This window comes from Ziziphus jujuba, chromosome 7, assembly GCF_031755915.1.
Source record: "Ziziphus jujuba cultivar Dongzao chromosome 7, ASM3175591v1".
NCBI classification, from domain to species: Eukaryota; Viridiplantae; Streptophyta; class Magnoliopsida; order Rosales; family Rhamnaceae; genus Ziziphus; species Ziziphus jujuba.
Genome location: NC_083385.1, coordinates 26,963,953 through 26,989,334, shown reverse-complemented (window position 1 = coordinate 26,989,334; position 25,382 = coordinate 26,963,953). Strand labels below are relative to the sequence as shown.

At 36.2% G+C, this 25,382-nt stretch overlaps 2 protein-coding genes across 7 annotated transcripts; both read left to right on the top strand.

The window, feature by feature from the left end:
• The first annotated feature begins 404 nt into the window (after positions 1-404).
• LOC107425616 (uncharacterized) lies at positions 405-5,867 on the top strand. Of its 5 annotated transcripts, none has more exons than XM_060819172.1 (13): positions 405-606; positions 716-800; positions 2,521-2,745; positions 2,859-2,939; positions 3,486-3,581; positions 3,784-3,867; positions 3,951-4,020; positions 4,257-4,339; positions 4,559-4,638; positions 4,857-4,955; positions 5,054-5,162; positions 5,315-5,404; positions 5,542-5,867. In XM_060819172.1, exons 3-13 carry the CDS (start codon positions 2,530-2,532, stop codon positions 5,578-5,580), a joined length of 1,047 nt encoding a protein of 348 aa, XP_060675155.1. In that variant the 5' UTR covers positions 405-606; positions 716-800; positions 2,521-2,529; the 3' UTR covers positions 5,581-5,867. The 5 variants fall into 5 exon arrangements, 4 of the variants coding, with proteins under 4 accessions (XP_060675155.1, XP_060675156.1, XP_060675154.1 ...); XM_060819173.1 differs by having other exon boundaries at positions 2,504-2,745; XM_060819171.1 differs by lacking the exons at positions 405-606; positions 716-800 and having other exon boundaries at positions 2,158-2,745.
• A 2,534-nt stretch (positions 5,868-8,401) lies between these two features.
• Positions 8,402-25,079, top strand: LOC107425617 (histone deacetylase 14, chloroplastic). 2 transcript variants are annotated; one of them, XM_016035629.4, is made up of 9 exons: positions 8,402-8,553; positions 9,407-9,663; positions 11,230-11,304; positions 19,041-19,142; positions 20,937-21,008; positions 21,389-21,445; positions 21,671-21,922; positions 23,643-23,824; positions 24,650-25,079. In XM_016035629.4, the coding sequence occupies exons 1-9, from the start codon at positions 8,517-8,519 to the stop codon at positions 24,948-24,950; spliced, it is 1,335 nt and encodes a 444-aa protein (XP_015891115.2). In that variant the 5' UTR covers positions 8,402-8,516; the 3' UTR covers positions 24,951-25,079. The 2 variants fall into 2 exon arrangements, with proteins under 2 accessions (XP_015891115.2, XP_048335126.1); XM_048479169.2 differs by lacking the exon at positions 11,230-11,304.
• Positions 25,080-25,382: the final 303 nt, after the last annotated feature.

Genomic DNA, 25,382 nt, shown 5'->3' with positions numbered 1-25,382 from the left:
TTGAATTAATTATAATTTAATAATTTAAAATTTAAAAATTACAATTAATATCCTTGAAAAAATTTAAATAATATTATTCAATGAGTGTAAATGATACAACAAATAGAATATGATTATTTTTTAAAACTTAATTGTTTCGAAATTGATTACATTTTTAAAACTAAAATAATTAAATTGTATTTAAAATTAAATCTTATAAAAAATGAATGAAATTAACACCGAATTATTATAAAAAAATTTAATTATATTGACACAAAATATAAAATTGGATTAATTCTTATTTTATATGATTTCCATCACAATCCAATCGTAAATGGTGAAGCTCGTAAATGAACGTTATATGCTATAGGGAGGGGCATTTTGATAATTATACTAATTTTGGTAGCCCTAACGTTCTTTGTCGATACATAACGTTCTTTCCCGTCTTGCCACAGCCAACAAAGTGCATTCTCATTCGAGCTTTTCTTCAGCGACCAGCCAGCCATTCTCGCCGAAGCTTGTCAGCGCTAAAATCAGCTTCATCGATCAACAGGCTTCATCATTCTGAAACCCACCTGTTTTCACCCTCGCCGCTCACACCCGCTTCTTCATCATTCTTTACACAAAGTAGATATATTCTCTGAGTCCTAATATTTGATGGCCTCCATGGTCCTTTTTAGCCAATGGGTGTTTGTATTTCTCTCATTTATGATTTATGTTTTTCTTTGAATCGCAGAACTGCGAATGATACATTTCATGATGGCAATCTGCTATTAAATCAGAAGGGTTTGCGGCTCATATGTGAAGAAAAGGAACCTCGCGTGAGTTTTTGTTATCTGATATTCGTACCCATATTTGCTTGTACTATATTTGATCAAAGTTAGAGATCTGAGTCCATAAATGTGATGTATGTTAGCTGCTTGAATAATTTGAATGTGGCGTGAACAGATCAACTTCTTATGATAGATTCATAGACAATATAATAGCATAGGCTGCTTATTCATGACGGCTAAATTAGCTCATTCATCTGGGAGATGCCATTGGCTGAGAGGATTATGACAACTGCCAGGGCATTGAGCTGCCTAACATTTATTTTATTTTATTTTAATGTAGTTTCTGGGAAAATTTTGAGTGGGAAAATGGGTTGGGATTTTCTCGGCAGAAAGAGAAAAAGAATGAATATTTAGCAGCTTTATCAACTTTTAGGAAATGGGGTTATCTTTTTGTGCTTTTTTCCTATGTGATTTGGAAGTGGGGAAAGAAAAGTATTAAGGGACTTTCACCTTGTATATGATTTACAGAGAGAGAGAGAGAGAGGAAGAAAGTGGAGATATGGTTAAGCCTCTCCTAATTTACATTGGTGTAAGGAAAATCTCAACAGTGACTTTGATTTGGTTGCAGTAATTAAGATTTAACTATATACATACATATATATATATATATATTATAATATCAATGAATCAATAGTAACAGGAAAAAAATGAATCAATAATAATAGAAAAAAAAAAATCCAACGGAAAAAAGATGTTATATTATATTTCAATATATATTTTATATTATATATATATATATATATATGTATATAATTCATTAATATGTGAATGAATTAATATTTATGTATATATATATATATAAACATATTATAGCTACATATATTATATATAAGGTTCTTTGTATGGAAGAAAAAAAAAAAACCTTGTATGTACGAAAAAAAAAAAAAACTGTTTAAAAAAATTTTGAAAACTATTTAACCAAACATATTTTCTGTTTTTTGGTGTTGAAAGCTGTTTTCAAACATTAATGGCCAAACACTCTCTATTTTCATTAAACATGAAAAAATAGTTTTCTATTTTCATTTCTGAAAACAATGTTTCGAAAATAGAAAACTGAAAACATGGCCAAACAGGACTTTAGTAACTGAACTGGTAAGTTTTCTAATTGTGGTTTAACTTTACATTGATGAGAGTTTCTTTATGTTTTGGTTTGACATAAACATTAAATTGAGCTTTTGCCTTTGTCAATAATCGAGCTTATCAGTATCGGATTTTTTTTTTTTTTTTCTTTTTCTTTGGTGAATGCTTTCGAATTTTGATACCAATTAGTCATTTATTTAGGGGAATTTATATTTATATATATATATATATATATTCATAGACAGCCTAGATTATTGCCGTTATCAAAGCGAAAATGATTATACCAGTATATTCATAGATAGACCGAGGACTGTATCTGTATGTTTTACTTGTATTGTTTAGTAGAAATTTGCCCTTTTTTTCACTTTTGCTCTAATTATTGTTAAACAAATTGAAGTTGTAAATCTTAATTGGTTTAGGTTTTATGATATTTTTATATCATGAATTATTAAAAGCTGAGATAAGAAATGAGAATGAAAAGATGAAAAAAGGAGAACATGGGGAACCCTGGGCTTGGGGCTATATACATAGTTACATAGACAGTGATGCTAATGTTGTTGTACTGCACTGCTGTTCCATATTGTGGGTGGCTTCACTTCACTGCTGTTCAGTATTGTTGTTTCTGCAGAGTACAGTAATGGGAGGAAAGAGAAAAAAGAGTGAAAGTGAAAGAGGTGGAAATGAGGACAAGAAGGATAAGCAAAAGAATGAAATGCTACCTTCCATGATTAAGAACAAGGAGAAGAGGTCGGCAGTTCATGCGAAGCTTAAACATGAGAAGAAGCTGGAGAAGAATAAGAAGGCTAAGGCTCGGAATGCCGCTGAGAAGCGTGCTCTTGAGCTTGGTGAGGAGGTGACAATCGTATTTTTTTTTTTTTTTCTCTTATTTTTAATGATAGGATTTCAGTGGCTGATTCTATGTTTGTATATAAATTTTTTTTTTTCCTTTTAAATTCGGGGCTGCAGCCTCCGCCAAAGAAGATCCCTCGAACAATTGAGAACACCAGGGAATTCGATGAGACAGTATGCAGGCCCGATGATGAAGAGGTACTTTTGTTTCCCTTTGCCCTTTCTCTTATGCTTAGAATGCATATTTGCTAGTTAACTTTCATAAGCTACTCTTCCTCCTTTTCAGTATTGGTGATCTAAAGTGATTCAATTTGCAATTTGGATTTGTCTAAATTTTTTTATTGATAAGAGTAGAATGCCCAAGTTTTCAATTAGGAATCTAGGAATTGCAAAGTGGAAGTATCAAAACCTGGATGCATTGTCTATATGCAAGAAAATTTGATCATTTCTGTTGTGATACCTCCTTGACAAGATACCACCAGAGTTTTTCTTCAAATATTTGTGCTTTATGTTGTTTAGAGGCTCATATACACACAAGAAATTCAAATAGCTCGTTGCATTCCAATGCTTACATATCTAAAGCTGATAGATTTTCATCAAAAGCACATTCTAAGAACTCTTATTGATTTTATTTATACAGTATGGTATACTACCGCTTGAAGATTTCTCTTTTCCTTTCTTTTCTTTTTTGATAGGTGATGCTATTGCTAAATTTTGAACCATTTTACTTGTATTTGTTTGCAGCTATTTGCTGGAAATGATGCTGATGAATTTAGTTCAATATTAAAGTGTGGACGCACTCCAAAAGTGCTAATCACTACTTGCCGTTACAATTCTACTGTATGTCATCCCCTTTGCTCCTTGTTTTTGAAACCTTCCTTGTTTGTATTACCTCTTATGTCATCAAACTTGGAACGGTTATCATATAGGATCATGAATTCCCTGCTTTCATGAGAATTTTACTCTAATTTGCTCATTTTATTGCAAGATGTTCCCTAATATGTTCAGATTATCTTTGGTGTATTTATTGCTTGGTTCACAGAGAGGACCTGCATTTGTATCAGAATTACTTTCAGTGATCCCAAATGCACATTATTATAAGAGAGGAACCTATGACTTGAAAAAGGTAATGGCCTTCCTGTCTATTATGATATGATAGACAACAAGCCTTGCATTTACAATTTTTTTTTTTTCTTGGTGCTTTGACAGATTGTAGAATATGCAAATAACAAGGACTTCACTTCTATTGTTGTTGTTCACACCAATCGTAGGGAACCAGGTTAGTCAAGAGCATTTACATTTTTTTGTTCTCTTGGTGCTTTGGCAGATTGTAGAATATGCAAATAACAAGGACTTCACTTCTATTATTGTTGTTGCCTGTGCTTCTTGGTGAAGAATCTTTTAATGTTGATTTGTTCTCAAGCTTTGATAAAATTGATAAAACCATGTAGAAACTTATCTCGTCTTGTCTATTTTACAAGGACCTAACTTTCAGCTCTTGTAATTGTCTTATAGATGCGCTTCTAATCATTGGATTACCAGATGGACCTACTGCACATTTTAAGTTGTCAAGACTTGTGTTACGCAAGGATATTAAGGTTTGTTACTTGGGATTTTTATAACTGTACGGCACAACCACGAGATTCTGAGATGTTTTTGTATGGCAATTTTGAAAAGTTTTAACCTCTCTTAGATGAATTTTATAATATTCTCATTTTTCCAATGAAGTAGACATTTTTCTTGTCGCTAAAGTGCTATTGTTATGGCTGATATAGTTCACCTTATATCTAAGCATTCCTTATTTCATGTCCCTGCAGAATCATGGAAATCCAACTAGTCATGAGCCTGAGCTTGTCTTGAATAACTTTACAACACGGCTAGGTCATCGTGTTGGAAGGTTGCACTTTTTATCTTATTTCTATGGTACTAATATTTAAAATCATGTGAGATGTTTCTGTTGCTTTAACATTCAAATATTTTGTTATAAAACACACACACATATAAAAAATATACAGTTAGCTTCCATCTCTGATTAACAACTCTATAGAATAATTATGTGTATGCTTGTAAACCTGCTTCCCCTAATGATTTCCTTTGTTGTACATGTTTCTTCAGATTAATACAGTCACTTTTCCCACAAAATCCAGATTTTCATGGTCGGCGAGTTGTAACTTTCCACAATCAGCGAGATTTTATATTTTTCCGGCATCATCGGTATGCTTCTATAATTGAATTTATAAGTGGGTCAATTTAAAGCTAAGTGGGATATACTTATGTCGATCTGATATACAGTTTCTCTTACCTTGTATCAGGTATATTTTTGAAACCAAAGCAACTAAACAGACAGATTCAAAAAGTAAAAAGACCAAGGATGTCAAGGGTGAGAACATCTCTCAAGAGAAAGTAATTGCCCGTCTTCAGGTCAGTGTTAATCAATTTATTTTTTACTTGCATTGGTAACTATCTAAAGATATCAATTGTTACTTGTTAATAACCATTAGTTTATGTTATTGAAAAGCATAAAGGGTTCTTGAATGTAAGTCTGATACAATGTTATATTTAAACAAACATAGGAGTGTGGCCCTCGTTTCACACTGAAGTTAATCAGCCTGCAGCATGGAACATTTGATTGTAAAGGCGGGGAATATGAGTGGGTTCACAAGGTAGCCAATTTATCAGCCATATATTTTGGTCTATTGATTGAAATGTTTTTCCTTTTTCCTTTCTTGTCCTAAAAGATCTTCTTCATTTTGTCTTAACTTCTTATTCTGTATATCTTTTTTCCTTTGCTCAATATCAGCCGGAAATGGACACTAGCCGAAGGAGGTTTTTCTTGTGACTTGCTTTGAAATTTTGCTCTCAACGTTTCTTTGTCATGGAACAAAAGCATTTTTGTTGTAGAGAGCTCATACACTGTCATGAGTGGTCGTGGAATATGTTGCTACCATCTTCAATATGCTAGAGAATTTTGACACAAAAACATTTATGCTGTCATGGATTTCTTTGTTAGGAAATTTGCATGTTGAAAAGTGCAAAAGTACCAAGTTTAGTAGAAGATTAACATTTATTTATTATTTTCATCATGTAATTGTTAGTCCTTGAAATATGTATCTCTTCTTTTCGCAATGTCTATCCTTTTGCCTGTAATTAAATGGCATCTGCCCTATTTGTGGCTTACTGCTGTTGTGTCATCTGAATACGTTAGTTTTTTTAGTAGGCGAAAACTGCAGCAACTCGAAATATTTACTCACTCCAGCGGGGCATATGTTGATAATTTATACTCAATTTACTGTTAACTGAATTCTGCTTTAAACTCTCCACGGACCTAATCGATATTACTTTCTCAAGATTCGAAACCCCCCTGAATTATTCTGGAATCATTTACAAGTTCCAGCAGGGACCAATGTTTATGCATTTTAATTCTTAAAACAACTGTTGAAAATAAAATAGGGGCAAAATATTAACTTTCATGAACATGCAACTAGAGAAATAGCAAATTCTTTATGAGCATGAATTTAGCAACTTCACCTTTTACCTCGTCCAAAGTTGTTTTCAATTTGGCTGCAGCACATGTTAAAGATCAGCCAGTTCAGATGGATTGAAATTTGATGGCCTATTATCTCCACTTGAAAAATCTTGGTTTTTTATGGAGGTATTCCAGGCCATGGGGAAGGTGAATATTGCTGTGAATACTGCTCAATCTAAGACTGCATTTTCGCAAAAGCTCTTTAATTCCAGCTCGCTGCTTCAGGGTGGTTCAAGACTATGGCTTCAATTGCTTTTGTTCCCTAAAATCCAAAAGAAATGAAACACATAATAAAAAATGTATAAATAATTATATAAACAAAATTACTGGTAAAAATTATGGACATTGTATATCAAATTTCTCATTGATAAGTTTCTATTCTAACAAATTTCTCATCATTGTGTCATTAATGTCCCCATGAATGCCGCAAACTGCTACTTCCATCCGGTTCGGATATGCATTCTTCATGAACAATTTCACATCCCTTTTTTGTGTCAAATTATGCATTCTCAAAATGTTGTCTGTAATGGTTACAAAATATTTATCAATGAGGATTTTCATGCCAATTCTTGAGTAAAAGTCAAAACAATTTAGTAGTTCTACAACCCGGTCTACTTTCTTCCCATTGAAAAAGCATGCGATATGTAACAAGATGGCTTTTGATTCTTGATCAAGGAATCATAACGAACACGAAGGGTTTCAAAAATTTGTGTATCGGGAATATGTTTTATATTATCCAAAGAATATTTATCCATTTAACAAACAAAAAATTACCTATATCTTTGAGAATTAATGGATTGCCAATGCCATTAGCTTATCCTACAACAATTGTCAGAAAACATTCATAACTCTTCACATGATGATATTTTACGAAGACGGATAAGCTGAACAGCTAAGTAGCTTCATTTTTATTTTTATTTTTGAAAAAAAAAAAAAAAAAAGGAAGAAGAAGAAGAAGAAGAAGGAGAGGGAGAGAGAGCTGAGTAGCTTCCTTAGTTTAATCTTTCAGACTCAAAAATGTTCATCCACTCTTTTTGAGGCAAGAAAATGTTTGTCTCTAGTTGTTACAATTACTCCCCACTTCCAAACCATTGATAAGCCTCTCCGTCTAAGGCTTCTTGTTAATCTAACTTGTCTACATCATCTAATACAAGGAAGAGGCACTAAATATCTTTAAAGATTTTAAGAGATAGAAAAACGAAAAACGAAAAACAAATAAAGTTTAGACAGTTGTATAAAACAAGATAAATGTTTAAAAAAAAAAAATTAAATCAGGAGATAAGCTTTTGAAATTATCTCACATCTGGCACTCTTAGAGGTTGGAGCAAATGGAAGGAACTCATCGTTTCATCACCTTACAGTTGAAGTTGTATGTTCGATGACTCAAGTAACTCCTGATTCAATGAATCTCACCATCCTTTGTCTCACTAGGAGATTCATTTCTAGGTTGATAAATTTTATAGGGAAGTCCATTTTCTTATTCACCAAAAATAAAAAAAGTCTTACGATAGGGTTTTTAGGCCTTTTTTTTTTAATTCATAAAAAAAAAAAAATGGTTTTACCATAAAATTTTTGTAGAGTTTAATAAGGTGGCAATATTGCTATGAAAAAGATTTTAGGGCAAAACAAATTTATTATGTCAGCCATAGATATGTTCGATTATATGATTATATAATGTTATTTTGTAAAATATAATTGTCATTTTTAAATTGACAATTTACTTGTCAACAAATCAATTTATTCAATATGAATTTCTTAATATGTTTAATTTCTTTTCAAAGAATTATGCAATTCATTTTATTTCTCAAACAGTTGAAAATGAAATGTTGCCAAGTAGTACCCATTTCTATATCTCCCAGAGCTCAGTCGATGCCCAAAAAATTAGTAAACTTGATAATTTATTATTATTATTATTATTATTATTATTTGGTTGCGAAGAATGTAGGAACTTGGTAGTTAAGCCCCATTGTTAAAATGACGGAATTTCTTTTTTGCAATTCTTGTTGAGGTTTATAAGATAGGACAGAAAACAACCAGTGAACTAAATTAAAACGTAATTACTATTATACCCTTGACGGTGAGTAAGCTTAGTGAATCTAAATCCAACCGAAAATCCAATAAAAAAGAAGAAGAAGAAGGAACCAAAAAAAATAAAAATAAAAAAAAATAAAAAAAAAAATAAAAATTGAAAAAGATAATTCCTCGTAGATACTAGGTGGCAAGTTAACAGACCTTCCTCTCCAGTCTAGATGGACCTCTTAGCGCTTTCTCCTTCATCTGTTGCTGGTACACTATTCTTAGGCCTATTCTCTCTATCACTTTCTATGATAATGAATGCCATAAACTCACTGAAGCATGATCCATTACTTGATTACTTATCTTGGTTAATAACCATAAACTTATGCGGAATCCATTCTCTGAATTTGAGGGCTTTGTCATCTTTTTTTTTTTTTTTTTTTTTTTTTTTTTAAAGCCAAGGAGCACTTCTCTGAACTCTTTCATGGGTTTAATGAGGTTATAGTGGTATGGGTGGCCAATTCTTGATTATCCATAGATGGGCATTTTTCTCCAAGTTTGAAGTGGTGACTTTTATCAATTTATCTTTATCTTCTATCCTTCTTCTTCTTCTTTTTTATTTTTTATTTTTTTTTATTTGTCTATGTTTTCTTCTGTTTTTGGTTTTGTTTTACTTTTGTAGATTTAATCAATTTTTATGAGTCTGAATAAAGAATTATAGAAGATTACAAAAGCTTATGTTCTGTATAAAGGCTTGCAAAGAGTGGTTATCAAAGTCTTTCTTCTTATTTTTTATGTCCCATCAAGTGGTTCAGTATGTTGTTGTATTAGCTAACTTAATGAAGATTGACAGTGCCAAAATCCTTGTTGTTTACAGTACTTTATTTGGAACTTGAGTTTGAACTTCAATTGGGATGGCTTGGAAATAAGCTTTATAACAAGCTTAGTTTCAGTCAATTAGCATTCGTTTACTTGCCTTGGGATGGAATGCAAAAGCATCCACACCTTATTTTCCTTTATTTTGGCCTAGATTGGGTAGCAAGTGCTGTTACGTGATGAATTATGACATCTTTATATTAATGTGGAAGCATTTGCCTCAAAAGAACAATAAAAATTGTTTCAGGGAATGCATTGTTTTGCGTCCGGAAGCATTTATGCCAATGGAGGAATTATACTAGAGGTAACTTGGATGCAAATTTTCTGAGCAACAAAAATTTCCAGAAGGGTTCAAGAAAAGGAAGGGGATGTTTCTCAAAGAAAAGGGATGCTTCTATTTCTTGTTCAAATGGTACAGGGCAGGACCTTTATGTACCTGCAAATGACAAACTAATTGGAGCACGTGTTATTTATGCTGTGGCTCCTGCAATGGGACATAACCAGGTATACTGGCATAATTTTTCATTTTATACAGGTTTATAATGTTGATTCATTAGTGTTTCTTCTCTTACATTTTTTAATCTTCTTTCCCGTCTAAGGTTTTTTTTCACAGATACGATATTTTTGTCTTAATATCAAGTATAGCATCTGTGAAAAAAGTTTCCTTGTTTGCAACTTGAACCAATACGCCAGTTCTTTTTTTTTTTTTTTGGCCAGAAAGTGTACTATTGTCAGTGATATGCATGGTAGAAATGTGATGGAGTTCAATCGAACTAAACTTGGTTGAGCTTATTGCATGGTTTAGTTCTGTTGCTGCCTTTCTGGTTCATTATATATAACTGAGCCATACTTTCCATTAAAAAAAGAAATCTCCATTATGTTTTTCTTTTAGTTTCAGTTTTCTTGATATCGTTTTCTTTGTGAGCAGCCTGACTAACTTCCCAAATTAATCAAGTTTGATTTGAAAGGAAAATCCAGACTACAGTTCCTCATGTTTTCTCCATCTTAATGACTTTATAACATAACAGCTATAAGATTATTAAATACTAGATTTTCAGGGGGTTTTGGCGGTTAAAATGGTATGGGAAGATAAATTCTCTATTCAATTTAGGTGTTGTATGATGTCACATTACTTGCATAAATTGATCTACTGATTGATTATGCCTTGGTATGTCGAGCTTGATTTTGTCTTGGTTTACAGGATCATCCAACATAAATTTATCTACTGATTCACTAGCGTTTTGACACATAATGCAATATAAGGGGATAAAATATAAGTGGTCTTCTTCTTTGCCACAAACCACAGGTATTAATCTTTCCAAGAGTCAATAACAATGAATAAACTTGAACCTTAAAGGGCACTTAATCTTCTAGATGATACTATAAGGCTCGAGCTCAGGTTAGGAAGGATTGTAAATTAAGTAGTCAAGAAAAGAGTTGCATGAAAATTACTGGAGTAATCACAGGACCTTCATCTCTTATCAGCAATATTTTGGAATATGGATGAAACCTTCAATATTGATGTTCTCTACCATTCAGTAAGAATAAAAGAAGAACAAAATAAAAAAATAAAAAAAGAAAATTTTGAATACAAGGTGAAAGAAATGTTGAAATGAAAGTTGAATGATATAAAAGTATCTTGTGAAAAAACTTTCACATATACTGCAAATGATATGCATATGGCTTCATGAAAAGAGACTGCTTTTCACATTTTGACCTTTTCTTTGTTTTTATAATTTGATAAGTAATATACATGGATGCTATCTAATTTGAATGCTCCATGTTCATTTATTAAATGTTCTTGGGCAAAGTTCATGTTGTTTAACTGCTGATTTTCTGTACTGCTGATTTTCTATTTCATATGTTCTCATCATCATGATCAGTATCATAATGTTGCCTAGATATTCTTTGTTCATGTTAAATCAGTGAAACATTCTCTTCATCTGCCTTTATTTAAAGATCTATATATTTTCTTTTTCTCATTCTATAATGTGATTTTCATTCACTGCATTACTTGTGTTTGATTTATGTTAAATACTTGATTGCAGTTTGTGTTAGTGCTTTTAACAGGAATCCCATCCGGAATCTCATCTTAGAGTTCCTTCGATTTTAAATGCTCTTCAGAAGATGGAGCTAACCCCGGAGGTAAGTGATGTTCCATAAGATATGAGTCATCATTTAATACTGGTACCGTCTATTTGGATGACTTTGTTCATTTATTATTCACACAAGAGTGATTATTCTAGAATCTACAAGTTGAATTTTCTTAAGGTTATTTCAAGTTAGCATCATTTAGTTAGGATAACTAGTATTTGAGAGCCATGTACATCTAATTAAAAATAAAAAACATTATTCTAGAACCCACAAGTTGAATTTTTGTAAGGTTATTTCAAGTTAGCATCATTTAGTTAGGATAACTAGTATTTGAGAGCCATGTACATCTAATTATATATATATAAAAAAAAATAATAATAATTTAACAAATAAAAATAATAAAAATAGTAAAAAGAAGCATTGATGAACCATTTAAGGATTGGAGGATTTTATAGTTCAGGAAATTATGTTTATCTAATTCTGGTCTTTTTGGACACTTTGATTGTTCTTTTGTTTATAGATTTTACCTTTTAAGTCTTAGAAGTTTACTTGTGCATGTTGGTTTAATTGTTCATCTTTATTTCTTCTAATTGGATAAAGGAAAAAAACTTGTCCTGGTGAACTGATGTAGGTGATGCTTATGTCTATAGCTGTAGTGAGGGTTGCTCTTATTTTTGCATTAAATTAAACAATGTCTCTTTTTGTTTCTCTTGCCAAACGTATGAGGTATGATAGGTATTTAATGGATACTTTCAAAGCTAAGACAAACTGTTAACAATCATCAGTAGGATTTATTTGTCATATATTTTTGAAGAAAACTTGCACTAGGCCTTTTGTGCATTTTATATATGAAAACTTTGAAAACTGCCCCACAAAGACTGCTCAGACAACACCAGGTGTCAGGCACCCAAGGCATCCAAGATGCCACCTGCATGCAGCATGATCAGATAATAACCGCAACCCAAAAGCGCGCCACATGTTTTGCACCAGGCTTCGGGCTCCCGTGCATGCCCACACATCAGGCTTGCTACTGTGCACGCTTCCACCAAGCTTTGCGCCCACATGCATGCCTATTGTGACGGTCCGCACCTTTGGAATGGCCTAGTGGCATTTTCGTAAATATTTGAAGGTCGGGATCTTCGATCCCGGGCCGTGGGAAGTTCTTAAGAATGTCACTAGGATGGTGCATATCGAATGGCAAGCCAAGATGTGAAGGTTTGCTAGAGAAAACCCCATTATGATTCCTCGCACAAAGTGATATCTATGGCTGCCAGAATGGAAATGGCTCAATAAGCTCTTTAGGGGGGGTGGTCCGTGTTGGCTCTCCACGGCCCCCGGCTCCGGCTTCTAGCTTGGGCTAAGCGAGCCTCCCATGGGCGACGGCAAGCCATGGGGCGGACATATAGTGCCACGAAGGTGGGCATATGTCTCCGAGGGACAGGGAGTCCCGAGGACAGTACCGGTAGGGGCTACGAGCTGGTATTGCGCGTCACTCCTGTGTCAGAGGCTAAGTGTAGCATTCGCTATGCCGTTTTCTATCGGCTATGCCAAGAACACACGTAGGCCTTTGTTACAAGGTTGTGGCAAATGTGCCAATGAGCGGGGGCTCGGGTTCTGCCTCGCTGAAGAGGGTCGGAAGCTAAATAGGCATGGACGGGACGACACCGTGCCATCGGGTGACATTCATATGTGGGCTTCCAACCTTGTGTTGCTACCCTGAGGGCATGTTGGCATGATGCTGGTGTGCATGCTCTAGGGTCGGATGCTATTCGAGATGTGCATGGACCAAGGCCCGAGTGAAGAGATGGGTTGCTGGCTAGATCTTGGCACAAGATTGAGTAACAAGCTACCGAGTGGGCGCAAGGCCATCGGGCTAGCTTGCTGAGCGACATGAGCCATGACGACTATGGGAACCTCATGAGCACACAATTGGTATCAGATGGGTCGATATATGAACTCGGATAGTGAAAAGGCTGGCCATGACTGGAGAGTCTTGGCGCCGCACGGTCTATTCCGCTGCATAAAATGTAGGACCGTGACAAGTGGTATCAGAGCCCGGTTTGTCCTGCAATAGGCGAACCGAGGAACGGATGGTATTGGTTGGTGATGCTTGGATCCGTAGAACCCCGATGCTACTGTGAAGGGGGCGTTCTTGCATGGAGCGTGGTTAGTTGTGGCAGCATGCCCAACTTGAATATGATGTGGGGATGTTCACCAAACGAGTACCAGTGTGCGATACAAATACCTTTAACTGGATGCTCGAGCAGCGAGGCAAATGCGAAGTTCATGAATGGGACAAGCATTTGGAATAAGTGACTGGTGCTCAGAAAGGAATTCATGCGTCGTTAAATGAGAGCACAAGCCGTAAGTAGTGCAGTTCTCTTGAATAATTGAGGGCTTGTTAGCCATGTGTTTCTTTTGGGGTATTGGTCTTAAGAATTACAGAAAATACCAAAAATAGATCCATTTTGACGAAGAGTCTTGACAGCCACAAAGAGTGGGGAAGAAAGAGCAAGCCAGTGCGGCTGGGTGGCAGAGGCCACGTTTGTCCAAGAGAAAAGACAACCTTGTCGAAGCGAATGAGAAGTCAAGACGAGTGGATGCGTGGAGCACTGTAAATTTGCCAGAGGGCAAAACTGGCTCAGAGGAGGAGCCGAGATACAAAAGTGAGCAAGATTGAGGCAAAGAACTAAGGAAGGGACTTAGTTCAAGGTGACACTAGGTGTCAACAGCCGAAATAAGGGGGTCGCAGAAGAGAGGACCTCCATTCAAGATGTGGTAACTCGTCGGGAAGAGGATGCCACTTGCGCAAGGGTTGGCTTTGGAAGCCACAAGGATAAATGCACACTCGAGGGATGTTGTGCATAAATTTGCCTTTGGAGAAGGCAAAGCTAGCTTGAGAATTGCTAGCACATCACCATCGTGGAGATGGAAATTTGAGATGCACACTCGAGGGATGTTGTGCATAAATTTGCCTTTGGAGAAGGCAAAGCTAGCTTGAGAATTGCTAGCACATCACCATCGTGGAGATGGAAATTTGAGATGCACACTCAAGGGATGTTGTGCATAAATTTGCCTTTGGAGAAGGCAAAGCTAGCTTGAGAATTGCTAGCACCTCACCATCGTGGAGATGGAAATTTGAGCGCGGGAACAAGAGCTAAGAAGGGAAACTTAGCTCGTCACGGCAACAGAGTGCCGAAAAAGCATGAAGTGGAGTTCAAGAGAGAGGAGAACTACCACATGAAGAACTCTCGAGTTTGGGTACCGTTGGGATAGTTGACGTAGGGGCACCACCTGAGAGGAGACGGTGTGCTCGATGAGAGGGTCAATGTCACCATCGGATTACTTGGTAGAGTTCGGTCCACGGGAGGACCTTGAAGGCACGAGAGTGCCTTACTTTGGAGCTCGGGAAGCTATTCGTCCAAGAGGGACAATAAGCGTTGGCTTGGGTGCCAACAAGTGAAGAGAACATTTGTCCAAGGGGGACACGAGTCTGGCTTGGGTGCCAGCGAGATATGCAAAAGGCAGAATTCGTCCGAGGGGGACACCATCTGCATATCGAGCTGAAAGTGCGGGGCGAAGCACTAATTTATGCACAAGGAGGTGCACGTTTTGAGGAAAGCTTGAGTTTGGGTGAATGCATGCAGTAGGTCCTTGGCCAAGTCCAAGAGTGGGCGCGCGAAGGTCGTCACGGGGGTGATTCTACAGAGGTAGAGGGACGAAGTATGCAGGATCTTGAGTTTGAGCCTGAAGAGCTTATGTGGATGAAAGGTGTTGCGCGGAGTGCAGGAGTCTTGAGGATAGCCAGCGGGCACGTCGATGAGGGCATCGACGTAATGAAGTGGGGGAGGATGTGACGGTCCGCACCTTTGGAATGGCCTAGTGGCATTTTCGTAAATATTTGAAGGTCGGGATCTTCGATCCCGGGCCGTGGGAAGTTCTTAAGAATGTCACTAGGATGGTGCATATCGAATGGCAAGCCAAGATGTGAAGGTTTGCTAGAGAAAACCCCATTATGATTCCTCGCACAAAGTGATATCTATGGCTGCCAGAATGGAAATGGCTCAATAAGCTCTTTAGGGGGGGTGGTCCGTGTTGGCTCTCCACGGCCCCCGGCTCCGGCTTCTAGCTTGGGCTAAGCGAGCCTCCCATGGGCGACGGCAAGCCATGGGGCGGACATATAGTGCCACGAAGGTGGGCATATGTCTCCGAGGGACAGGGAGTCCCGAGGACAGTACCGGTAGGCGCTACGAGCTGGTATTGCGCGTCACTCCTGTGTCAGAGGCTAAGTGTAGCATTCGCTATGCCGTTTTCTATCGGCTATGCCAAGAACACACGTAGGCCTTTGTTACAAGGTTGTGGCAAATGTGCCAATGAGCGGGGGCTCGGGTTCTGCCTCGCTGAAGAGGGTCGGAAGCTAAATAGGCATGGACGGGACGACACCGTGCCATCGGGTGACATTCATATGTGGGCTTCCAACCTTGTGTTGCTACCCTGAGGGCATGTTGGCATGATGCTGGTGTGCATGCTCTAGGGTCGGATGCTATTCGAGATGTGCATGGACCAAGGCCCGAGTGAAGAGATGGGTTGCTGGCTAGATCTTGGCACAAGATTGAGTAACAAGCTACCGAGTGGGCGCAAGGCCATCGGGCTAGCTTGCTGAGCGACATGAGCCATGACGACTATGGGAACCTCATGAGCACACAATTGGTATCAGATGGGTCGATATATGAACTCGGATAGTGAAAAGGCTGGCCATGACTGGAGAGTCTTGGCGCCGCACGGTCTATTCCGCTGCATAAAATGTAGGACCGTGACACTATGCACATCGAGCTCGCTGTTGCATGCTGCTACCTGCACACACACCCCACCTGCTGCCACATGCTGCTGCCCATATGCACATGTTGCTGCACACTGCTGCTGCATGTGCTATGCAACACAGCACAACTCACCAGCTGCTATCCCATCATGTTAACGTTTATACTCGTGTGCATGCCCTACTCACACATGCATACCCATGGCCACATATACCTGTACAATCATGCATACATACTGCACATCAAGCCACAGTCACTTACCCCCACACTTGCACACATGCACGGCTGTCCATGCTACATGCATCAGCTTTGCCCACACACAGCACCACATCATGACATACAAGTCCACACATCGATAGCCGTGCCCAAACAGCATATTCTACATACATAGGCACGTTGGGCCACACCTATACCATGCCCAAGGCATGCTGGGAACCCGCCCATGCCATGCCCATCATGCACCGTCGGGGTACCCCTCCTAAAGAGCTTATTTATCCATTCTCAGCCTGTTAGGACCAAACATGTAAATGCGTGAGAAGTCATAATGGCCAAAATCTCCTTCCAAAGACTCGTCTTGCAACCAAATTCAACCCCACACTTATTTTATCCCATATCAAGCTAATCTACTTGCCCAAAATTCATTTGGTTGACATTGCTCGGGATGCCTCCCACTGAGTGTTCGTTTTGCCATGCGCCACGGCACTGTGTGCCACCAGCCTAGCTATACAGTGGCACACGGCCACTCACACCAGGGGCCCAAGCATGACACATGGCCACCATGCTTGGCCCATCCTAGGCTTAAGGGCCTAACAAACCTCCTTTAGATGACGTCCTCGTCGGGTGGAGCCTCAAGTACTCAGCTATTAAATCCTCGAACGGCAACAAACTAGCATCTAACCTAATATGTGTGGGCATGTGCGGGGGCTTGAAGCTTGGCATGAAACATGCAATGGCGTGCTTGTGGGTTGCGGTTATTGGGCGCCTTGTGTGCTTGACACCTGGTGTTGTCTGAGTAGTTTTTGTGAGGCGGTTTTCAGCCGTTTTCAGCGGTTTTCGTTGCCTTCTGCCTTGGTGGCGTGCATCTAAGGATGTTGGAGATCTTGTTCCAACAGGTGGCTTCGGTGGCTTGTGACAACATGTATCGGTGGTTGTGGGAGGTCAACTGCATGGTCAGATGGCTTAGTCCAATTGGTCCAGCATAGCCATGCAGTTAGGGTTGTTAACTGCAAGTTTTGTAGGCTATATGCTCTAACAAGGCAAGAGACACCAGAAAAGAAAAAGGTTGGGGGAAACCCCATAATCTTGGTGTGCCTTGTGTTGCTTTGCATTGTGATTGCCTAATTATATTGTGTGTGCGCGATTTGCATACTAAACCTTGGTTGCATGCAAGTGTGGGTGAGATTGGTTGACTAAGGTGTGGTGCCTTAGGCCACACAGGGGCAAAAATTTGAGTGAAAATTTTACCCGTGATAATTGGTACCATTCTTTGTGGCTGGTGTATTATTTTTCATGCTTCCTATATCATGTCTACAGATGTTACCTTTGTCGAGTTGTGGTCTCAATTTTAGAGAACAACTCTGTTAATTGTGTGTCTCTTTAACTTTTTAGAGAACAACTCTGTCAATTGTGCGTCTCTCCTTAACTTGGTACATATACTTAGTTCACTTCCTAACAATTTTAATTTCTGCCAATCCCCCCTTTTTGATAACTTCTTGTCATCCACATGTAAGACATTTTCTATCCTGTCTTTGGATGGAAAGTATACATGAGGGAGAGTGTTAAGTCTGTATTTGTGTTAACTTGATAGATATACATTGGTCCACCTCCTACAACTTAAGGTTTTGGGCTTGTGGTAACTTTAGATAATCTATTCCAGGAATTTGTTCTGGTGGGCTGTATAAGCCCTTCTATTGGACATACTTAAATGTGAGGGGGAATGTTATCTATCAGTTGTGTTAACTCTATGTACATGGGCTTGCTTCATGACATCTTAAGCTTGTGGAATGCTGTAAATTAAAAAAGAATATTGTTTCTTTATAGATCATAACTTATCCAATCACGTTTTTGGTTAATACATTCTCAAACAAATTGAAATGTAACTTTGTATGTTTCTCTCTCTTACTTTCAACTCTCATTTTCTCACTATATGTGGTTGGATATTTCAGATTAGAATGAAAAGGGAAACCCAAATCGTTTTCTTGTATGAACACTATAAAAATCTATTTAGTGCTAGTTGAATGCTGAGATTGACAAGGGAAGTCACTTTTTATGCTATGACAAAGGAAAAATCTACAGACAAGATTAACATACATGACAATTTACAAAATAACAGAATGAACCAAAACGAAAAAAATTACATAGAAGCTTATGTGAAAGCTTGAGAAGGCACATTATCATGTCAATGTGGAGTTTCTTATTTACTTTTCATAATGTTTTCAGCTGAGATCTAAAAATAGTAGTCTGATTTAGAAGCTAGAAATAAAGGGATATGTTCCTGTGAATTAAACATATCTTATATGAGATTATTGAGATAGGCAGAAGTCTGGGGACAACAGCGTAACTTGCATGTTGTATATCTTTAAGTTGGAAAATTAAAGGCTTAATAAAAATATATGATAATGAAATGTCACTTTCCAACTGTGGCAACATTTTCAGTTAGTTATTGAATTTTAATATATTTTTTTTCTTCTTATTACATGCGTAAACATCAAGTCCATCAACACTTTATACAGATCATTAGAGCTAATAATATCTATTTGTTTCTCAATATAAAATAGGCTTGCAAGTTCACATTCTGATTCTCTCAACAAATTAGTAAGTGGATGGTTATTAAAATTTTCAGTGCTCTTATATGAAACTTTGATTGTATAGTGCCAAGTCATGGTTTAGTTTTTATTTTTTTAATTCATCAATATAACTACTTTTTCTTATTATTATTATTTCTTGAATTATGTTTTTCTGGTAATTCAGTTCCGTGGTTCAGAGATTATCGAACTTCAGAACTTCAAGCCTGCTTCAGTAGATGACATTGCAAGTATTCATTCAAGAACTTATGTGTCTGGCCTTGAGAAGGTAGCCTCAACAGCATTTTGTCATTGTATCAGGCCTTTTCCTTTAATTCTTTTGTTGTATTATATATTCTGTTTTTCTAAAATATGTTCTTTGATACCCACCAACCTCATTCCTTTGGGATATAGTAAATGCGTACAAACCTAATTATCTATAGTGCCTTGAGGCCTATAGCCTCAGCACCTCTTGCTGTGGCTTGCATCTCAACATGGTGTAGAAACCATGCAAAAGAAGAAAACTACTTAGAAGTTCCTAATAATAATATTTCCCAAATCAGCTTTGTTAAAGCTACCCACTGTCTAAGCTTGATAAATATAGTAAGCCGCCCATCTCCTAACTGTTTAAGCTTATGGATATCATGATGATTTAATAGAACCTGATTATTTAACAGGTTTTCTATTCCAATTACAGTAGACCCTGTTTTTGTCAATTATTATACTGCATGTATAAGGCCCAATTCTGCACTGCAGTTAGATAGCCTACATGAGAGAGAGTGTTGAAACCAGTTGGTGCTAAGCTTGATATTGTGGAAACCGGTAGGCTCATATAATACCTAGCCATCAGTTTCATATATACACATAAGAGGTAATAAGCCTCTCTTATATACAATTAGGTTACAATAAGTTAGAGAGAAAAAAGGAAACTAGGTCCTGATTTCTAGCTAGCTACAAATTAGCAACTAATGTTATCATACAAAGATTACACATATTTCCAAAAATAGAATTTCCTAAACATAAAATAGAGCCCACTTTCAAACAACTCAAGCTTTTAGGAATAGAAGTAACTTAACAAGCACCAAATTAGAATATTTCCAAGGTAAAAAGCCTCTCTTATGTACAATTAGGTTACAATAAGTTAGAGAGAAAAAAAGAAACTAACTCCTGATTTCTAGCTAGCTACAAATCAGCAACTAATTTTATCATACAAAGATTACACATATTTCCAAAAATAGAATTTCCTAAACATAAAATAGAGCCCACTTTCAAACAACTCAAGCTTTTAGGTATAGAAGTAACTTAACAAGCACCAAATTAGAATATTTCCAAATCAACCAGGACTTCAATATCCCCCTCAAATCAGTGAAAGTAGTTTCCATTCTCATTTGCCAAAATATTGGGAGTTAGGATGGAAAGGATGATGTCACAGACTGCCAAAGTGACAAGTTTTTCAAAAATCTAGCATGCTTAACTCTAGGGTGTTGAAGTATAACCCCTGTGCTGACGTGGAGACAAGGTCTGATGTGGATAAGTGAGCTGCATAGGTGTATTTTCACTTTGGCTTACATGCCAGGTGTCATTGTAAATTGTAAAAGAGTGTGCGTGCATGAAAGTGTGAGTGAGAGAATCTTTATTGTAACAGAAATATAATGATCACTTTAATGATGTAAGCATTTTGATATATACTGTTATTTTGGATTGAAAAAAGAGCTGAGCTCACACAATTCTCTCCTCTAACCTCTCTTTCTCTCTCTCTCTCTCTCTCTCTCTCTCTCTCTTGAATATTCATATTTCTGCAAAATACAACAATATTACAGAGCTTCTAACTCCATTATCATAGGGAATGTGCTTTTACAGAGTATCCATATCCTTGTTAGTCAGTTACTTTGTTGGTGCTGTTGTACTTAGTAACTTCTTTAGGATTTGAAACTTTGATCATATTTTACTGGATTTCTCTCTCTATTTCTTATGTTGTAGAATTGGTGGACTAAGCTTGAAGTTCTAGTTACATATGCTACCAAATTTATTTTATCCAATATAAATATTGTTTCTGTCAACTCTTTTTCAACCATTTCTGTAGGCTATGGATGAGGCGTCGCAGCAGGACATTATTTACATTGAAGGCACTGGTCCAACATATGCTACTGCAAGTGTAAGTTTGTTGCTTTAAATGTTTTTGCTTTTCTTGGTTAAGCTTGTATGCAGTTCTCTTACGTTTGTTTGCTTGTGATAATACATAAGTTTCTTCTAGAAAAGACATTTTACTAATTGCTTGATAATTATTTGATTAAGAAGTTAGTCTGTTTGTTAGACTGAAATTAACATATCCAAGAATTTTTCAATCTACTGTCTGGTTTGGGAATTCAAGAACCATAAATGTGGATTTAACCAGTACTTAAATGTGAAAGAAAACATTATCTTTTTAACCAGTACTTAAATGTGAAAGAAAACATATCTTTTTAACCAGTACTTAAATGTGAAAGAAAACATATCTTTTGTTTTCTCTTTCTGATATTGATGTTAATGTTGCAGACATTTCAGGAGTCACTGATTGCAGCCGGAGCAGGAATTTCCTTGGTTGATTCAGTGGTGCTGTCTCAATAAGTCTCTTATCATAGTGTTTTTTTTTTTTTATTATTTATTTATTTATTTAAAATGATTTATGTGTGCTAAAACTTCAACTATTTTATTGACAATTTGGGTTTTGAATTTTCACTGACGTCGCATTGCTGATTATGATAATGTAAAAGGATCAGATGATTTAGTTCTTGTTTGATATAGCCATCTTCTAAAATATACTGTTCTGTGGTTCAGGTTGCAGCATCAAAGAAAAGCCAGGATCAACCTATTGGTTTTGCTTTGATAAGACCACCTGGGCATCATGCTATTCCTAAGGGGCCTATGGGGTTTTGTGTTTTTGGAAATGTGGCCATTGCAGCCCGTTATGCACAACGAGTACATGGCTTGAAACGTGTTTTTATCATTGATTTTGACGTTCACCATGGGAATGGGACAAATGATGCTTTCTATGAGGATCCTGATATATTTTTTCTTTCAACTCACCAAGTAAGTAATTGCTTGGTTTAGGCCGTAAGTATATAGCATTTCCAGCAATCCAAGTCACAATTTTTGTTACTGTGCATAATAGCCTAGTACTTTTTCTTACAAATTTTAAAATTCGTCAGTTGGTAGTGGCTATTAATGATATTTTCACGAGATAACTCTAAGCCATCATTTTTGAATACTCTTTTTTTTTTTTTTTTTTTTTTTTGGCCCATTCCTTTTGCGATCCATTCGTTCTTTGTCATTGTAGTTGACTTGTTGAATTCAGTACTTTAAATCTGAAATGGTAATCCAAATCCTGTATTTATTTGCCTAAACATGTTATGAATTTGATTAAATATGGCTTTAACTACAACTTCTGTCATGATAACAATCCTGTAAATGCATTATTACAGTGGTACATTAAGCATTCATATGAAATTCTATGCATATTATTTGCCATAACATATGAAGGCACATTTTAGGAAAAATAACCTTGTATCCATGTTTTTAACAAGTTCTGCCATCCTCTGAAAATATGCTCTTTTTCTTATATATGTATATATATATATATATATAATATGTCTTTACAAACATGTTACAGTTTGTGATGCCAATACATGAACACGATTGAATAACAACAGATGGAAGGAAAACGGTGCTGTAAAAATTCTTCTTAGATAATATTGTATTGTGTGCATGCACAAATGTGAATATGTATTTTCTTATGTTTATGTAGACATTAATAGTATTCCAATTGATGATGACAATTTTTTGTTTCCGAAACAGTTTCCTGTCAAACCTCAGTATCGATTCTATTTGAGGTTCTTACGGAAAAAAATATTCTGTTCGAGGTCAAAAACATGCTAATCAGATTTTCTATCACTCTATAGAACTCTATTTCTTCAATGTTCCTATATAAACAAACATTATGATCTGTCAAGACTTTGTTTTCCTTGTACTTGTACTTGTTTATTCTGTAAAGAACCCCTTTTGCTTAGCTATTACATCATTTTCTTGGTTTACATTGTTCTCTCTGTTTAAAACATGTCGGCTATAGAGAATAAATTTTAGCAAAAGGCACATAACAGTACGATTTCTAGGTACAGTAGTAGAAGAATTGATGTGATTGCAAGTCTCAGATTGTCGAGGTACTGTACAGTATAGTCAAACTTTATGGTGTCAAAATCAATTTTGTATTTGTGCTTCACTTATTATCTTCTTCTTCTTAGACCTCTACCTTTGTTTTTCCTTTTAATTTTATGTTTATTTGATGCAATACATTGTTTTCCTCCACTAGTTTTGTTTTCCATATCTGTCAGGAAAATGAAAAAGAAAACAGAAAAAGAAAAGAAAAGAAAACGGGAGAATCTAACATGCACACACTGCATTCAATGAGTCTAGTATGGAAAAAATAATTCACCATCTTACATCAAAATCCCCTTTACTCATTATAACGTAGCTTCATCTTTAAATCTCCTGCACTGAGATTGCTTTGGATCAATTTAAATGCTAAATAACCATCATGTTTTTGTACTTTCAGTCCAAATTAACATATGCATTATCGTTTCTTCTCTGTGTGATTCTTTTTATTTTTATCTTTATTTTTATTTTTATTTTCTATTGTTATTATTATCCTTATTTGAAAAGGATTATGGAATATGATAATCTTGACCTGATATTTATACCTCATAAGATTGTGGAAAATAACACCCTATTTGTAATTTGATCACTTTTAATTCAGGATGGAAGCTACCCAGGTACTGGTAAGTTTGACGAGGTAGGTCAAGGAGATGGGGAAGGAACAACTCTTAATCTTCCTCTACCAGGAGGCTCTGGTGATATTGCCATGAGAACCGTGTTTGATGAAGTTATTGTCCCATGTGCTCAAAGGTTTAAGCCGGATATTATTCTTGTCTCTGCTGGGTGAGTTTACATCCTAGAAAGTTTAACATATGATTAAAGACTAAATGGACTCGAAAATGCAATTTATTTGCAAGTCTATGCAAGCTCTGATAAGCAATTGATTAGACATGTATAATCATTGTCCCATGAATATTTTAACCATCTTATTTTGCCGTGGCTTCTAAAAAAAATGTTTTTATTCATACCTTTTGAGCCTATGATGTGGTGGTAATGGCTACAATGCTATATTGTATTGATTAAGCATAACAGACTTTCGGCCGTACAATCACCTAAGCTGTCACATCATAGAGTTCTGTTTTCATAATTGGTGATAAATGGTACTTTTATAATATAATCCTAACATAGGATTTGCATTGTTTTCCAAGTGTACTTGGTAACCAAACAATGAAGCTTATATTATGTTGTTATTACTAACTGGTGCAGGACCAGTATAGGAAAATGAGAGACAATGAGGGGGAAGAGAAAGAAAAGAGGGTGAAAAAAAGAAGGGGAAGAGAATGTAGACAACAGGAGCATAAAAAGAGAGAAGGATGTAGACAATAGCGGGATAAAAAGAGAGAAACGAAGGGGAAATGTTTTGTAATATTCAATAATCAAGTCATGTCCATCTTTCTTGTGTTTTACACAAAAACATATTTATGATTAAATAAATAAAAAATAACAACCTATCTTGTTTAGGAAACGAAATCAAATCAAACCATACCAAGTCAATATAAAATCATGAACAAAAATTTTCATGAGACCGAATTATTAAACTACGGTTTTGTTCTGCAATGCTAGTTTATCTATTCACCATGTTTCATATCTTTTAACTTCATATTTCAGGTATGACGCTCATGTATTGGATCCACTAGCGAGTTTGCAATTTACAACGGGCACATACTACATGCTTGCATCTAACATTCAACAACTTGCCAAAGATCTATGTGGTGGTCGCTGTGTGTTTTTCTTGGAAGGAGGCTACAACCTTGATTCTCTTTCATACTCAATAGCAGATTCGTTCCGTGCTTTTCTTGGAGAGCCAAGCTTGGCATCTCAGTTTGACAACCCTGCTATATTGTATGAAGAACCGGTAAAGAGACTTGAGCAAGCTATCAAGAGAGTAAAACATATACATTCATTGTAAAGATGTAATATAGATTTACATGATTTATGTGAACATCTAAAATTGTTTGAGTTCAAACTATAATAGCATTTTTTTTCATATGTACATATCCACAGTAATTATAAAGTTTACAATGTATTTTATCTTGTATATCTGACCTGTTTAATAATTCATCAAAAAAATAAAAAAAAAAGGGGAAAAAAAAAGAAACCTGTTTAATAAAGTGGGTATTGTGTTGGTCATACATCAGTTTTATCCACAACGTTAAGATAGAGGTAGGGCTTTTCTTTTATGAATCCGTCTATGGTGCGGATGTTCGGATGTTTTTATCATCTAGATTTCAGTATTAACGATAGTTTTTGAAGAAATTATCATCAATACTATCACATAGACACGAGTATTAACATTGGTTTTTTAAAAAACCATCGTCAATACTGAGGTCTGCACCATAAC

Coding starts and splice junctions, on each gene's coding strand:
- LOC107425617 (XM_016035629.4), top strand. CDS start 8,517: ATGGACCTCTTAGCGCTTTCTCCTTCATCTGTTGCTG. Junction 8,554..9,406: donor TTCTCCTTCATCTGTTGCTG/GTACACTATTCT, acceptor AAATTGTTTCAG/GGAATGCATTGTTTTGCGTC. Junction 23,825..24,649: donor ATTATTCTTGTCTCTGCTGG/GTGAGTTTACAT, acceptor TTCATATTTCAG/GTATGACGCTCATGTATTGG.
- LOC107425616 (XM_060819171.1), top strand. CDS start 2,317: ATGATATTTTTATATCATGAATTATTAAAAGCTGAGATAAGAAATGAG. Junction 4,956..5,053: donor ATATTTTTCCGGCATCATCG/GTATGCTTCTAT, acceptor ACCTTGTATCAG/GTATATTTTTGAAACCAAAG. Junction 5,163..5,314: donor AAGTAATTGCCCGTCTTCAG/GTCAGTGTTAAT, acceptor AAACAAACATAG/GAGTGTGGCCCTCGTTTCAC.